A 14,851-nucleotide genomic window follows, 5' to 3' on the forward strand; every position below is an offset into this window, starting at 1 on the left:
CCCCAAGGGCCCATGCAGCCTGGAGGGGAGTTTGGAGGGCAGGGGATCGGCCTGGGAGCTCAGCAGGCTCCCTGGCCCTGAGTGGGTGGGGCAGTCGCCCTCTGCTCCTCTCCTGCTCTTCCCGGAGAGCCCCTCCCACCTGCCTCTCCTGATCTCCCCAGCCTCAGGGGCACTGATCCTGTGTGGCCTCCACTTCTCCTCCCTCCTCAGTCCCCCTACGTCCTACTGGTTCACTTTGAGGTTCCTCCCTTATCCTTGGGTGTCAGAGTCCCCCGTTAGCGGCCAGCAGGTGCCCTAGTTGTGGGGAGATGCTAATTCCATGTCTTCCCACACTGCCGTCTTGCCTCAGCCTCTAGTTTTTTTGATAAATTTTTTTTATCAAGGTAAGGAAATGCCCTTCTATTTCTAGAGTTATTATTTCTAGAGTTGAGAGAGTACTTTATATATTCTAGATATAAATCCTTTATCAGATATGTGATTTGCAAATATTTTCTCCCATTCTGTATGTTGTTTTTCACTTTATTTTTAGTGTCCTTTGAAGCTCAGAAATTTTAATTTTTAAGACCATTTTATCTGTTATATATTTTGTCACTTATGCTTTTGGTGTCATATCTAAGCATCCATTGCCTAACCAAGGCAAGGAATATTTACTTCTGTAGTTTCTTCTAAGAGTTTTATCACTTGTAGCTCTTAAATTTAGGCCTTTTATCAAGTTTTAGTGAATTTTTGCATATATTGTAAGGGAAGGGTTCAGTTTCTCTCTTTTGTACCTAGATATCCAGTTGCCTTAGCACCATTTGTTGAAAAGAGTATTCTTTCCTTTCTTTGAGTTGGCTATCCTGGGCCCTTGAATTTCCACATGAATCACAGGATTAGTTTGACAATGAGAGAAATATCCAGCTGGGATTTTATAGAGAGTGAGTTGAATCTGTAGATCAGTTTGGAGAGTATGGTCATCTTAACAATATTTTGTTTTCCAATCCATGTAAATGGGATATCCTTTCATTTTTTTAGGCTATCTTTAATTTCTCTCTTCAATGTTTTCTAATTTTCATGGTTTAAATTTAATACTTGTTTCATTAAATTTATTTTTAAATACTTTTTCTTTTTGATACTAATGTAAATTGAATTGTTTTATTATTTTTATCTTGGGATTTTTCACTTCTGGTTTTAGATATACAATTTATTTTTATTTTATTTTAACCTCCAAACTTGCTAAACTCACTTATTAGTTCTAGCAGTTTTTTGTGGATTTCTTTGAATTTCTATGTATAAGATCATGTCATCTGCAAATAATGAGACTTTTACTTCTTCCTTTCCAATTTAGATGCATTTAATTTTATGGTCTTGCTCATTTTCCTTCTTATAATCTCTAATACAAAGTTGAATAAAAGTGACAAGAGCAAAAATCCTTGTCTTATTCCTGATCTTAGAGGGGGAACATTTAATCTTTTACCATTAAGTATGATGTTAGCTCTGGGTTTTTTGTTTTTTCTTTTTTGTATATATCCTTTGTATTAGGTTTCTATGGCTGCTGTAACAAATTACCACAAACTGTGTAGCTTAAAACAATGGAAAGATATTCTCTCACAGGTCTGGAGGCCAGAAATCCAAAATTAACGTGTGACCACGGCCATGCCCCCTCCAGAAATGCTAGGGGAAATTCCTTTCCTTGCCTCTTCCAGCTTTGGCTGTCAGTATTCCTGGAGTTGTGGCTGAATCATTCCAGTTGCCTCCACAGTTACATTACCTTCTCCTCTTTTCTGTGTGTCTCTTACAAGGACACTTGTCATTGGATTGAGTCCACTGGATAATCCAAGATGAGTTCCTTATCTCAAGATCCTCAATTAAATTACATCTGAAAGGACTCTTTTTCCAAATAAGGTAACATTCACAGGTTCTGGAGATTAGGACATGGATCCATCTTTTGTGGTGGTGCACCATTCAGCCATACCAGATTGAGGAAGTTACCTTCTATCTCTATTTTGTTGGGAGCTTTTTATCATGAAAGGGTGTTGGATTTTTTCTAGGCTCTAGCTGCATCTATTGGGTATATATGCAGAAGTGGGATTGCTGGATCATATTATAGTTCTTGGTAGTTCAATTTTTAATTTTTTCTGGAATGTTCATACTGTTTTCCAAGTTGACCATACCAATTTCCATTCCCACCAATAGTATAGAAGGGTTCCCTTTTCTTCACATTGTTGCAAACACTTATCTTTTTAAAATTAAATTAATTAATTATTTTAAATTGAAATAAAACTGACATAAAACATTGTATTAGTTTTAGGTGTACAACATAATGAATTGTTATATGTATATATTGTAAAATGATTACAACAGTTTAGTTACCACCCATCACATACATAGTTATGAATTATTTCTTTCTTGCAATGAGAACTTTTAAGTACTTAACAACTTTCAAACATAATACAATATTGTTAACTATAATCACTGTGCTGTATATTACATTCCCAGGACTTATTTGTCTTAAAACTGGAAGTTTGTGCCTTTTGACCACATTTACTCATTTCACCCACCTTCTACCACCTGACTTTGGTGGCCACCAATCTATTCTCTGTATCTATAAGTTCATTTAAAAACATTTTTAGATATTGCATATTTGTGAAGTCATACAGTATTTGCCTTTCTCTGTCTGACTTATTTCACTTAGTGTAATGCCCTCAAGGTCCATCTATGTTGTTGCAAATGGCAGGATTTCCTTTTTTTTTTTTTGCTTTACGCGGGCCTCTCACTGTTGTGGCCTCTCCCGTTGAGGAGTACAGGCTCCGGACGCGCAGGCTCAGTGGCCATGGCTCATGGGCTCAGCCGCTCCGCGCGGCATGTGGGATCTTCCCGGACCGGGGCACGAACCCACGTCCCCTGCATCGGCAGGCGGACTCTCAACCACTGCGCCACCAGGGAAGCCCCCTCCTTTTTTTTTTTTTTAAATGGCTGAATAATATTCCCCTTTGTATATATATCTTTATCTATTCATCCGTTGATGGACACTCAGGTTGTATCCATGTCTTAGTTATTGTAAATAATGCTGCAATGAAGATGGGGGTGCAGATATCTTTTTGAGATAGCTATTTTGTTTCCTTTGGATAAATACTCAGAAGTGGAATTGCTGGATGATTTGGTAGTTCTAAATTTGTAATTAGATTTGTAATTTGTAATTGTAATTCTAAATTGGTTTTTGAGGAACCTTCGTACTGTTTTCCACAGTGGTTGTACCAATTTATATTCCCATCAACAGTGCACAAGGGTTCCCTTTTCTCCACATCCTCACCAATACTTATTTCTTGTGTTTTTGATAATAGCCATTCCAACAGCTGTGTGTATGCATGTGAGGTGATACCTCATTGTGGTTTTGATTTGCATTTCCTTGTTGAGTGATGTTGAGCACTTTTTCATGTACCTGTTGGCCCTCTGTTTGTCTTCTTTGGAAAAATGTCTGTTCAGATCCTCTGCCCATCTTAAAATTCAATTGTTCTTTTTTTCTGTTGAGTTATATGAGTTTTTAATATATTTTGGAGATGCAATTTTCTCCATCACACAAAGCCAGGCCTGATACTGAGAGCGTCTTATTTATTTTCCCCAGGGCAGTGCCTGAAGTGTTCAAGGTTATGCACAGTCTTCCGTGGCAACAGAGTTGAGCCACTTATATGTGTGTGCTCATTCATGACCTGCAGAAGCTAAAGTGTGCTGTCTGCAGGGGTGTGTATGGGGTGCGGGCTTCGTGGGGGAGGGATTTATGGATTGTTGAGAGCATGGGTGTGCTAGTTGAGGTGAATCTACAGGTAATACACTCTATGAAGTTTATGGGTGGGCCTCTCGGTAGAGTTCATGAGGTAGTTAGTAGAAACATTAGCCCTGTTGGGTTTTTTACCCTGGTTGCCGTGAGCCCCCTTTTCCCTCCCCTGCCCATCCTGTCATTGTTTTGGAATGGGTGAGAAAGAAGTGGGCTTCTTGGGCATCATCCTGCTTGGCCATGGAAGCTAGGCACTTACTAGGTTCTCACTTTCCCCCCTGGGAGAAAAAGCAGATTGAATGAGTTTCTCTTGGCAGTGAGCTGTTGCCTTGGGGGTGGGGGTGATGTGGTAAAGTGAAACTGTTCTTACCCTCTTCAGTCCTGTTCTTGGAATTTTTGCTCCAAGTGGTGCTAGGACTTCTCTGCTGGGCACCTACAAAGGTACTCCTGTCTCTGAGTAGTTGACAAAATCAGTGCTTCTGTGGGAGGATGAAGGCAGTGTCGACTGAAAAAAAAATGCACAACCTAAAAGTTGAGAGTTATGTTTTATTTGGTGGACAAGTCTGAGGACTTAAGCCTGTGACATAGCATCTCGGATAACTCTGAGAGACTGCTCCAAAGAGGCAAGCAGGAGCCAGGTATATAGCAGTTTTTGCAACAAAGACCAGGTAGTCAGAACATCAAAAGATTGCTGTTAATTAAAGAAAACCAGGGCTTCACTGGTGGCGCAGTAGTTGAGAGTCCGCCTGCTGATGCAGGGGACATGGGTTTGTGCCCTGGTCCGGGAAGATCCCACATGTCACAGAGCGGCTGGGCCTGTGAGCCATGGCTGTTGAGCCTGCACGTCCGGAGCCTCCGCAACGGGAGAGGCCCACATACTGCAAAAAAAGAAAACCAGATATCTCAAGTTAAGGAATTTAGTGCTTTTCTGTGTTTGGAAAGATGCAAAGTCTAGGCTCATTGAGATCATTCCTTTGATATGCACCTCAGCTATCTGGGGCCAGTATCCTGTGCTTCTCATCCTGAGTCTCCTCAGGGTGCACTGTCCTGGGTGGCTGCAGTGGAGCGCATTCTGTTTCCATTCTGAGTTCTCTCAGGGCTCACTGTCATGGTTGCAGTGTGATGGCTCAATGGCTGCAACTTCATTTGTTTACCATACGGCAGGCAATATTTTTTATTCATAGTAGGAAACTTATTCCTACGTCTTGCTGTTGTCTCTCCCTGTATCCTCGTATTCTGACATTAAAAAATTTAACACTTTTCATATGCCATCCCGTTGCCTTCTGGCCTTTATTGTTTCTAATGAGAAGTCAGCTATTTATCTTATTGGGGTTCTCTTGTGTGGGAAGAAACTTCTTTCTCCTGCTGCTTTAAAGATTTTACCCTTGGCCTTCAGTATTTTTACTATTTTATTTCTGAGTGTGGCTCTTTCTGTATTTTTTCCTACTTGAAGTTTGTTGATCTTCTTGGATGTGTATGCTAATGTTTTTCATCAAATTTAGGAAGTTGTCAGCCATTATTTCTTGAAAAGTCTTCTACCTCTTCCTCCTCTGCCCTAGTATTCCCAGTAAATGTATGTTGCTGCTGTTAATGGTGTTCTACATTTCTCATAGACTCTGTTCATTTTCCTCTCTGTTTTCTGAATTGCAGGATCTCTATTGATTTATCTGCTCGTTCACTGATTTCTTTTCTTGCTGCTTGCTGAAATATACTGTTGAGCTTCTCTACTAAATTTTAAAATTTCAATATTACACTTTTCAACTCCAAATTTTCCCTTTTTTGTTATTTCTCTTTGCTAATGTTTTATATTTGATAAGGTGTTGTCGTATTTTCCTTTACTTCTTTAAACATTGTATTCTTTAAGTCTTTGACTATATTTATAATAGCTGCTTTAAAGTCTTTTTTGTTTCATCTGACATCTGGGTTCTCTTAAAGGTAGTTTTGTTGCTTGCTTTTATTCCTGTGTATGGGTCACACTTTCCCATTTCATTGCATGCCATAATTTTCCCTGAAAACCAGACATTTTAGATAATATATTGTAGCAACTCTGGATCCTGACTTTTCCTTCCTCTCTGGGGCTGTTGTAATTTTATTTGTTTAGTAACTTGGCTGAACTCTTTTCGAGAAGTCTGTTTCTTCTTCCAAATGCGTCCTCTGATGTTCCTCCTCAGATGGTACAGCCTGGGTATGTACACAGTCACCCTGGGATGATAGTAATTTTAGCAGAGCTGTTTGACTTTTTCCTCTGAGCTCTTTGTTAAGCTTTCTGCCTCTGTTTGTATCAAACTCACCTGGTAGCCTCCACTAATTGCCAACTGATAGTTCTATTATTTTCTTTTTTTTTTTTTTTTTTCGTACGTGGGCCTCTCACTGTTTTTACCTCTCCCGTTGCAGAGCACAGGCTCCGGACGTGCAGGCTAAGTGGCCATGGCTCATGGGCCCAGCCGCTCCACGGCATGTGGGATCTTCCCGGACCAGGGCACGAACCCGTGTCCCCTGCATCGGCAGGCGGACTCTCAACCACTGCGCCACCAGGGAAGCCCCAGTTCTATTATTTTCAACAATGCTCTGGGGGCATAAATTGCCCCACAGTCTGAATTCCATTTCAAACCTTTTTCAGGGGTAGTCTTTGAGGCCAGTCTTTGAGGTTCTGACCCCAGTAAGGCTCTTATTAGCTGTCTTTTCCCCTGGTTCTCTCTGATAAACTTCTAGCTTGTCTATGTTTTAGCTTATTTTTCTCATGTAGCTATCTCTTAATTGCTTACAACCACTACTTCCATTGTTTTCGAGTGCCCTTAAGGCTTGAAGTTTCACCTTGTACCAAATAAAGTCAAGTTCCCTTGAGACCTTTGGGGCTCTCCTTTTCTTAGGCTGCCTCTCCTTTTCTTAGGCTGTCTCTCCCTGTGGGAGAAAACCTCTATGCCACTGCTTTGGAAATATAGGTGGGGTTTGTAGCCTGTTCTTTCATTGAACCACTGTGTTACGTGCAGAGAACTGGATGGGTACGGTAGCCTTTGCGCTTCTCAGCTTGCCTCTTTTATCTTGGAACTGCTGCCCTATGAATTAGGAGTGAAGACTTTTTGGCCCTCTTGTTCTTAATCTCTGAGGCCTGGTGTATAGCTTTCACCCTGTGGGTGGTGGCGAGGTAGAGAATGAGGACTCGGACCTCGCATGCTTTCTCCTTGAATAGAACTTCTGCCACTAAGAGTTCGGGGGCCTGAGAAATATTGGCAGTCTGTTGCTCCTGGTTGTATATTAATGGTCTGGACTAGGAGCTGAGGGATGAAGGAGCATAGTCTTCTTGACTTTACCAGCCTGTGGTTGAACAGCCTTGCCTAACTGGTTGTGTATGTGTGGGGAGGTGGCGGTGATGAGAAGAATGGGAGTTGGTAATGAGTCAAATATCGTGGACTGTTGCTGTTATTTATTTATTAATTTGCGATATGTGGGCCTCTCACTGTTGCGGTCTCTCCCGTTGCGGAGCACAGGCTCCGGATGCGCAGGCTCAGCGGCCATGGCTCACGGGCCCAGCCGCTCCACGGCACGTGGGATCTTCCCCGACCGGGGCACGAACCCGTGTTCCCTGCATCGGCAGGCGGACTCTCAACCACTGCGGCACCAGGGAAGCCCTGTTGATGTTCTTAATGGAATTTAGTCGATATTCTTTTTTTGTTTGTTTTGTTTTGTTTTGCGGTACACGGGCCTCTCACTGTTGTGGCCTCTCCCGTTGCGGAGCACAGGCTCCGGACGCGCAGGCTCAGCGGCCATGGCTCACGGGCCCAGCCGCTCTGCGGCATGTGGGATCCTCCCGGACTGGGGCACGAACCCGTGTCCCCTGCATCGGCAGGCGGACTCTCAACCACTGCGACACCAGGGAAGCCCTAGTATATATTCTTGAGCAAATATTTCTTTATTTGTTGTTGCTCTTGGCAACATTTTTGAGATCCAAATTTTTTTTTTTTTAATTTTTACCAATTATAGTTCTTTCCCTGGGGAGACTGTTTATGGAACTCCTTATATTGACATTCTGGAAATGAATTCCATATTCTTTAAGCATTAATTGGTATTATAATCTATAGCTTTTGAGATACTGTATGTACCTTACTAACTATACTATACATACTATGTTTACATGTTGATTCTTTGTACCAGGGATTTATTTATAGAGTATTTATAAAGTATTGATTCACATTGTCATGAACCTTTATTATATATATATCAGTGAATTCAGGTAAAATATAATTGTGAGCATATATTTGTAGTATTTCTCTCATAATTACGCTTTAATTAAAAGAAGATTTAATTTAATTTGAATGTTTCTCAAAAACGCAGTGTGATTTTCAATTATACACAATATGGGTATATCTCAAAAATAATCTTAAGCAACAGGACATACATACAAATTAATAAAAACTATGTGGTTCCATTTTGTAAAGTACAAAGGCAGCAATAGAAATATTTGCTGTTAGACTCAGAATAGTGGTAATTTTTATTTTTTGATCTTAGTACTGGTTACTTAGTTGTGTTCATCTTGTGAAAATTCATTGAGTGTTAGACTTATGATGTGTGCACTTTCATGTATGTTATATTTAAAAAGTTAGAAAGCATATTATGCGATCCGTATGAGCCATGTAGTCTTAACTGAGTATTGTTCAGAGTAAATTTATTATATTTAACTTTATATTTACTTTGGTATTTAAAACTGATGATAATTTGGTCCTCTAGTTTAAAGGAGACTTGTTTCCTACTTATATAAATGAAAACAAAATTTCAAAGTATATATTATTATAAAATCATTAACAATTATGTTTAATATTGTGTTTCCTGAAAGCATTTTAAGGTACTATGAATCTCAGAATATTTTTTAAAATATTGAAATTTAGAGGCCATTTATAAGTTGTTGAAAACACTAAAGCATGTTTTTTCACAATTCCAAGGAAAAATCTATATGCAAATTAGATCCTTTCTGTAATATATATAAAATCAGGGAGATCTTTTTATCCTTTGTAATACATTTTTAAATTTTATCCTGTAGGACTATTTTGAAAGAAAGTGGGTTTGCCAGATACCTTCATTCAGCTGTTCTTATCAATGGAGCTATGCTTATTTTTGGAGGAAATACCCATAATGACACTTCCTTGAGTAACGGTGCAAAATGTTTTTCTGCCGATTTCCTGGCATATGACATAGGTATGTATCTGTTAGGACTCTGCAAAGTAGGAAATACCAGAAATTTTTCATGTAGATATTCTCAAATACATTACTTGATAGCATGTGTATATGTCATTTTAGAGAGAGAAATTCAGTGACAGATTATGAACGGAATTCTCTCCAGTTTCAGCATAGTAGTCGTATAGGGCAGGAGAAGAGATGAACTGAAGTGAGTCAGTGGTGGAGGCAGGGGAATTGAGAAATCTGGGTTTGAATGTCTTTATGAAGGCTTTTATGTATTGTATACCTACATGAGCACTTTATCAGTCTATTTTGTTTGACTATTACCATATTAGTTTTGCTAATGGATAAATGGAGCACTAGCAAGTTTACATTACAAAGAGTAGGAATGCAGACACTTTAGATTTAGTGGGGATGAGCAAAGATGCATTTAAATTAAACTCATCAGATAGACTTACTTCATAGAGGAAACTGATAGAATTAGAGAAAGGAATATAGAGATAGAAAAGCTAAATAAATAATATTTGGGGACAAAATGGAAACCCGGAACATATCTAGGAATGGAAGTAACTAAAGAAGAATCTTTACCAGGGAACCTAAAAATACAGTACATCTCTACAACTCAATTTTAATTATGCTATCCTTAGTCCTATCAATTTCTGAATAGTAAATGAATATATTTTTTGAATACTAAATTTAGCTACTTGGTTGACCACTGTAGTGAAAAAATTTCTTCTCTATATATCATGTTATAGATAAAACATAGCTGATATTTTAAATCTTTCGCAGTACTTAAGAGGACCTTTTATTGTGTAAAGTACAATAATAAACCAATTTTAAGCTATTAAGAAACATTTTGATAAATAAAAATAAAAGAGACCAAAGAATAGCACATTTAGTAGATGTAAGAAGTATCCTTTCACCTTTGAACATCATAAAGGCACATAGTCTACTTTGGAAAATTATTTCAAGTGGCAGCATATAAAGAAAATTATGACTATTAATAAGCACTTTGATCTCTAAACTATTGTAAGCTTGTTTGGAAGGAAATTCCTAGTAATAAAGTTAGGCATGCTTTTTAAATTCTATGACTATCTGTCTGTGAGTAATCATTGAAAAGAATCCACTGTCTTCAGGATTTTTAGATCCTAAATAATTAAATATTTACCTTTTGAAATAATAATTTGAAGTTATGATTCATGATGAAAATGGGATTATCTTGGCTTTCAGAAGGCTTTTAAATCAGTGCCTGAGATCCAGAAAATCGGTTAAATGGAGTAGTGAATCTAGGCTGGCTTATTCTGATCTTTCATTGCCAGGTTGGCACTGTCAACATATTATTTTGCTATGGTGATGAGACAGTATGCTTATTTCTCTGGAGGTGGATGAACATTTTGTTTTTCTTCTAGGAATAAAAATCCTAGGAAAAGTGTAGAATTTTGTTGTAATTGTTAAAAAGCCATGAAGTGAGATTTTGAACTTTTGAAAAAGATCTTCAAGGAGCTTCCACCCAATTTCTGTATTTTAACGAGGAAATTAATGTTGAGCTATTTTGTAGCTCACATATTGGGAATTTATTTTTATTTCTTCCATATTGTTCAAGATTACCATATTTTAGGTTTTATGCATCCAAAAAGTTTACCAAGGTGAAAAACATTAGAGTTGTTAGTTTTTCAGAGAGAGAGAGAGAGCAAGCTCTCAGATTATCATTATTCTAACTGCTACTCTTTATTAAGTGTCTTCTAAGAGCTAGGTACTTTACTAAGAGCTTTATTTACAATATCTGTAACCTCTCTAATAACCTTGTAACAAGGTGTTAATAAACACATTTTCAGGTTATTAAGCACAAGAGTAAAAGGAATTTGCCCAAAGCCCTGCAGGTGGTAGATCAAGCTTTTTTAACTCCTGAAGTGGTAGTCTTTCCTCTTGACTACACTGTGCTGTTTAGTGGGGTCCATTGTATGCTCTTCATTTTCGCAACAAATTACCAGACACTTTATGTTTTGTAAGGTTTCTTAATGCTGTGGAAAGATAGAAGCAAATATCAGTTTCGTTTTTCAAACAAGTTGTTCAAATTGGAGGAAGAATAACATAGTTTAAACAGTGTTGTATTTTAACATAGGATTTTGTTTTCCCTGTGCTAACAACTAAAAACAAAAAAACATAAAGCAGTACAATCAATACAGGATAAAGGTGTGTTGTTTTACCTTATTTGATTATTTCTATGCAGTTCCCAGTAAAGCCCCCCCTCCCCCAATCTGTATTTACTCTCCTGGGTTTGTAGCATCAAATGCTGAAATATTTTCCTGGGAAAATTATTTTTCTTATTTCAGAAAATGTCTTCCAAAATAATTGCTTTCCTTATGAAGTATATTTTTGTGGAAATAAAATATAACCATTGTATATGAACCCAACTGAAAATAGATCCTCTTGGGGGAAAAAAAGTTGTGTTGCTAGTTTTTCTCTTTTGTACAGTACACTGGGACTTTTATGGCATATTTAACTGGAATGCACCTGAGGATTTAGCTGATTGTGTTCTGTGATGTTTAAACAATAAAAATATGTATGCTAATACTAATTTTTCATTGCTCTAAAATGTACTATTTCAACCCTACTGCCATAGTAAATTTTATATAGCCAATATCATTAATCTTTGAGGACATAACCTTGCCTTCCCAGTTCTCATTATACTATACATGATCGATGTAGAAGGCATATAATGGTGATTTTCAAACATGGCTGTACCTTGGCATTCCCTTTGAAGGTTGACTGGAGAAAAATCAGACCTCTATAATCTGATCCTCTTAGATTAGGCACTGGGTATTTATATTTTTAAAAAGTGACTCAAGTGCAACTGATAATAGAGCCAGGACTGGTGAATAAGACTGGATGGACTGTAACGTATACAATGATACGTTACTTAAAGTTCTAGTTTGTAAAGCTAGCTTGAAGACATTTCCAACCTGAAAATTTTATTAGTGTATATTTTGTTATTGCTAGTGGTATCATTATTGCACCTGATTCAAGATTAAAGTGATCTTTCTGGTAAAGATAGCCTTCTAGTATATAATGAGACTAAAGATGCAGTGGAAAAGCATGTCTCACTGAGTTGATCTCAGGTTATTAGACATATTTATACTTTTAAACTGTTTGGCTGTGGAAAGTAGTGTCATAAAAGTTAGTTTTCTAGGGTCAGTGGGAAAAAAGGAATCAAGTAGTCTGTATATTTTTCACATCTCTTTAGTAAACCACCAATCTTTTTGGTGGTTTGACTGAAGATATCAACATTTACAAATGAGAGGTTTTCCTGAATTGAAACATACCTTAAAATTGAATTGAATCTTGAGACAGTATTTCAGAATCATCAAATTAATAGCTATTATAGAATTTTCAGTAGGCCTAACATATAGTTATGATACTTTTAATTACAAATGGTAGTTATTCTTCTTCAATAAGAAAATTTACCTAAGGGTAAGAGAATGTACAAGATGAAAGATAACTCTGAGATACATTGATCATAATTTTTTTTCCTCAAAAATATAGTGGAGTCATGAAAATGTAATTTGTTGAGTTAGATTATTTCAGAATAGGATAGGGAGTCAGATTTATATCAGAAATATATCGTGCAGAAAGCAAAACACCTAAACTTCAAATCAAATCAAGTCAAAATAATGTTATAATAGAATCTAAAAAACAAATTTCCTGCGTATGACAGTTTTACTTATGACATTAACTTCTTGGTAGGCAATTATTTAAAAGGAAACTCAATAAAAAGAAAAGTACTTAATTCCATATTTGCAGAAGTAATACTATTTTAATTGGTAATGTATAATAATCATTTTAAACACAGTGGAGTTGTAGTTCAGTATACCCTTAAAAATCACTTAACTAGTTTATGAAACATAGTGTACATGTTTTTGTACAACCCTGTAGAGTGATACGTGTGTGTGTGTGTGACTACACACACACACACACACAGTAAATGGATACAATTTTGTAAGGCACATAATTTCATTAAAAATCATATTCAAATTAAAACATCTAATTATTTAATTCTTTGGAACAATCCAGCAAAACTATAAAATTTCAAACTTGCTCGCTCTTCATGTTTATAATTTTATTTTCTGGAGTTTATTTTATGTGTCCCTCTCTTTGTTTATCAGTATTTCTCTCTGCGCTCTGTTAACTCCTTAGGGCTCTTCCTTGACAAAAGCAGTACCCCTTGCCCTGCCACCTGAAAGAACCCATTTGTTTCTTTGTCTGTAAGAAAAACTCTTAAAATCATCATACCCTTTTTTCAATGAAATTAGCCAACTGTTGACTGTTTTAAGCTTTACTGTATCCTTTGCTCAAGGTTCTCTTTTTCTTTCTATAATAAACTATTGTGTAGAAGAAATAGTAGTTTCTTTTCTTTAAAAAAGAGGCCAGTAAGTAAGGGAAAAAGTGACCTTTCGTTTTGTGAAAAGGGAGAACTAACATTCGCCGAAAGCTTCCTATAATGTTTTGCACTTTACATATGCTTTATGATGTAATTCTCATAACATCTGTGTAGCGTGTACTATTATATTCATTCATACAGGAAGAAACTGTGATTTAGCATGATTAAACCCAAACTTGCATAGGTTGTAGGATGGTGTATTCTGAATTTGAACCCAAGTCTAAGTTCAAAATTCTTTTGATTCTACCACTGTACTATATATTGATGTTTTCCTGATTTAACAGGAAAAAAATTTGAAAGATCTTTAATTGGGAAAAAAGGCATATAATATTTGTTAATGTAGCATGACACTCAAGAAAATTAGTTTTATCAGTATATTTAATCAGTGACCTCAAGGTAGAGAATCAAGAAGAGTAACGAACAATGAATCTCTCTTAGTAGATCTATAATCATTTTGAGAGATTGTTTTGAATACAAAAATTGCTAAATAAAGATTCTTGAAATAGAATATACACTGAAAGAAAAGTGTTTAAATGTCTCAACAAAACCTCTGGGAAAGAAGGTAGGGAAAACAGTCATGAATATAGAATCAAACATCTAAAATAAAATATTAGCAAATAGAATTCAGCAGTTTCAAAATTATAATAAACTATGACCAAGTAGGAATTATTCTAGGATTTCAAGTATGATTCATTATCAGGGAATCTATAAATATAATTTATTACCTCAAGACTATATTTATTGAAGCCAATAGGAAATAACACTGTATGTTAAAACATGATAAAATCATTTCATTTAAGATTGATTGTCAAATAGTGATGCCCACTTTACTTGGCAGAGGGTAGGAAGCTAAATAAATATTTATGGAATGAATGCCAGAGGACAAAATCCTGAGAGAAACTGTGGGTAGCAAAAGTGTGCACCTTTTAGAATAGTAAGATAAATTTTTACCTGGGGGAGGGGGACCCAGTGAAACATCAGGATTTCAGGGGTAGATGAAAAAAGATTTTTGGCAACATCCAGAAATTTGGTTTTCTATTACATAAGTATCCAAATGGTTAGTAAAAGTTTTTCTTTGTATTCATCTAGTTTTGAGTCTTATACCTACAACATATGTGCTCTTTTTAATGAATTTCAAATATGCTATTAAGACTGAGTTATGAACTGGTGTTTCAAATGGAATATTAAAAGAATTTTTAAAATGTGTCTTTAAAGTATTATAGATGCATATTTTCATGGAAGAATATGAATATTTGCAGAAAAATTAGCCAAGTGCATGTGCATTTTTCACCTGTACTATTTTATGCATAATTGATAAAATAAACCTGTCTCTAAATTTCAGCATATGTTTTTAATGTAATTATGTTGTCTCTCATATGTGAATAGTCCTAACAGCACAGTATTCTGATTGCTGAGATCTGTGTTTGAGAGAATAGTAACTCTAATTTCTTGATCTTATGTTTATTGAGTGTATAAGGTTTTAAAAT

General features: G+C 36.6%; 1 protein-coding gene across 2 annotated transcripts in view; it reads left to right on the forward strand.

Moving 5' to 3' along the window:
- ATRNL1 (attractin like 1) overlaps positions 1–14,851 on the forward strand; it is a 678,243-nt gene that overhangs the window by 104,711 nt on the left and 558,681 nt on the right. For both annotated transcript variants that reach the window (XM_027112688.1, XM_027112689.1), the window contains exon 10: positions 8,790–8,944. In XM_027112688.1, the coding sequence (XP_026968489.1) occupies positions 8,790–8,944 (155 nt within the window). The remainder of the gene's footprint in view (positions 1–8,789; positions 8,945–14,851) is intronic.

The sequence above is a fragment of the Aethalodelphis obliquidens genome, unplaced genomic scaffold (assembly GCF_003676395.1).
Source record: "Aethalodelphis obliquidens isolate GAN/ISIS:26980383/991018 unplaced genomic scaffold, ASM367639v1 scaffold11, whole genome shotgun sequence".
Lineage (NCBI taxonomy): Eukaryota > Metazoa > Chordata > Mammalia > Artiodactyla > Delphinidae > Aethalodelphis > Aethalodelphis obliquidens.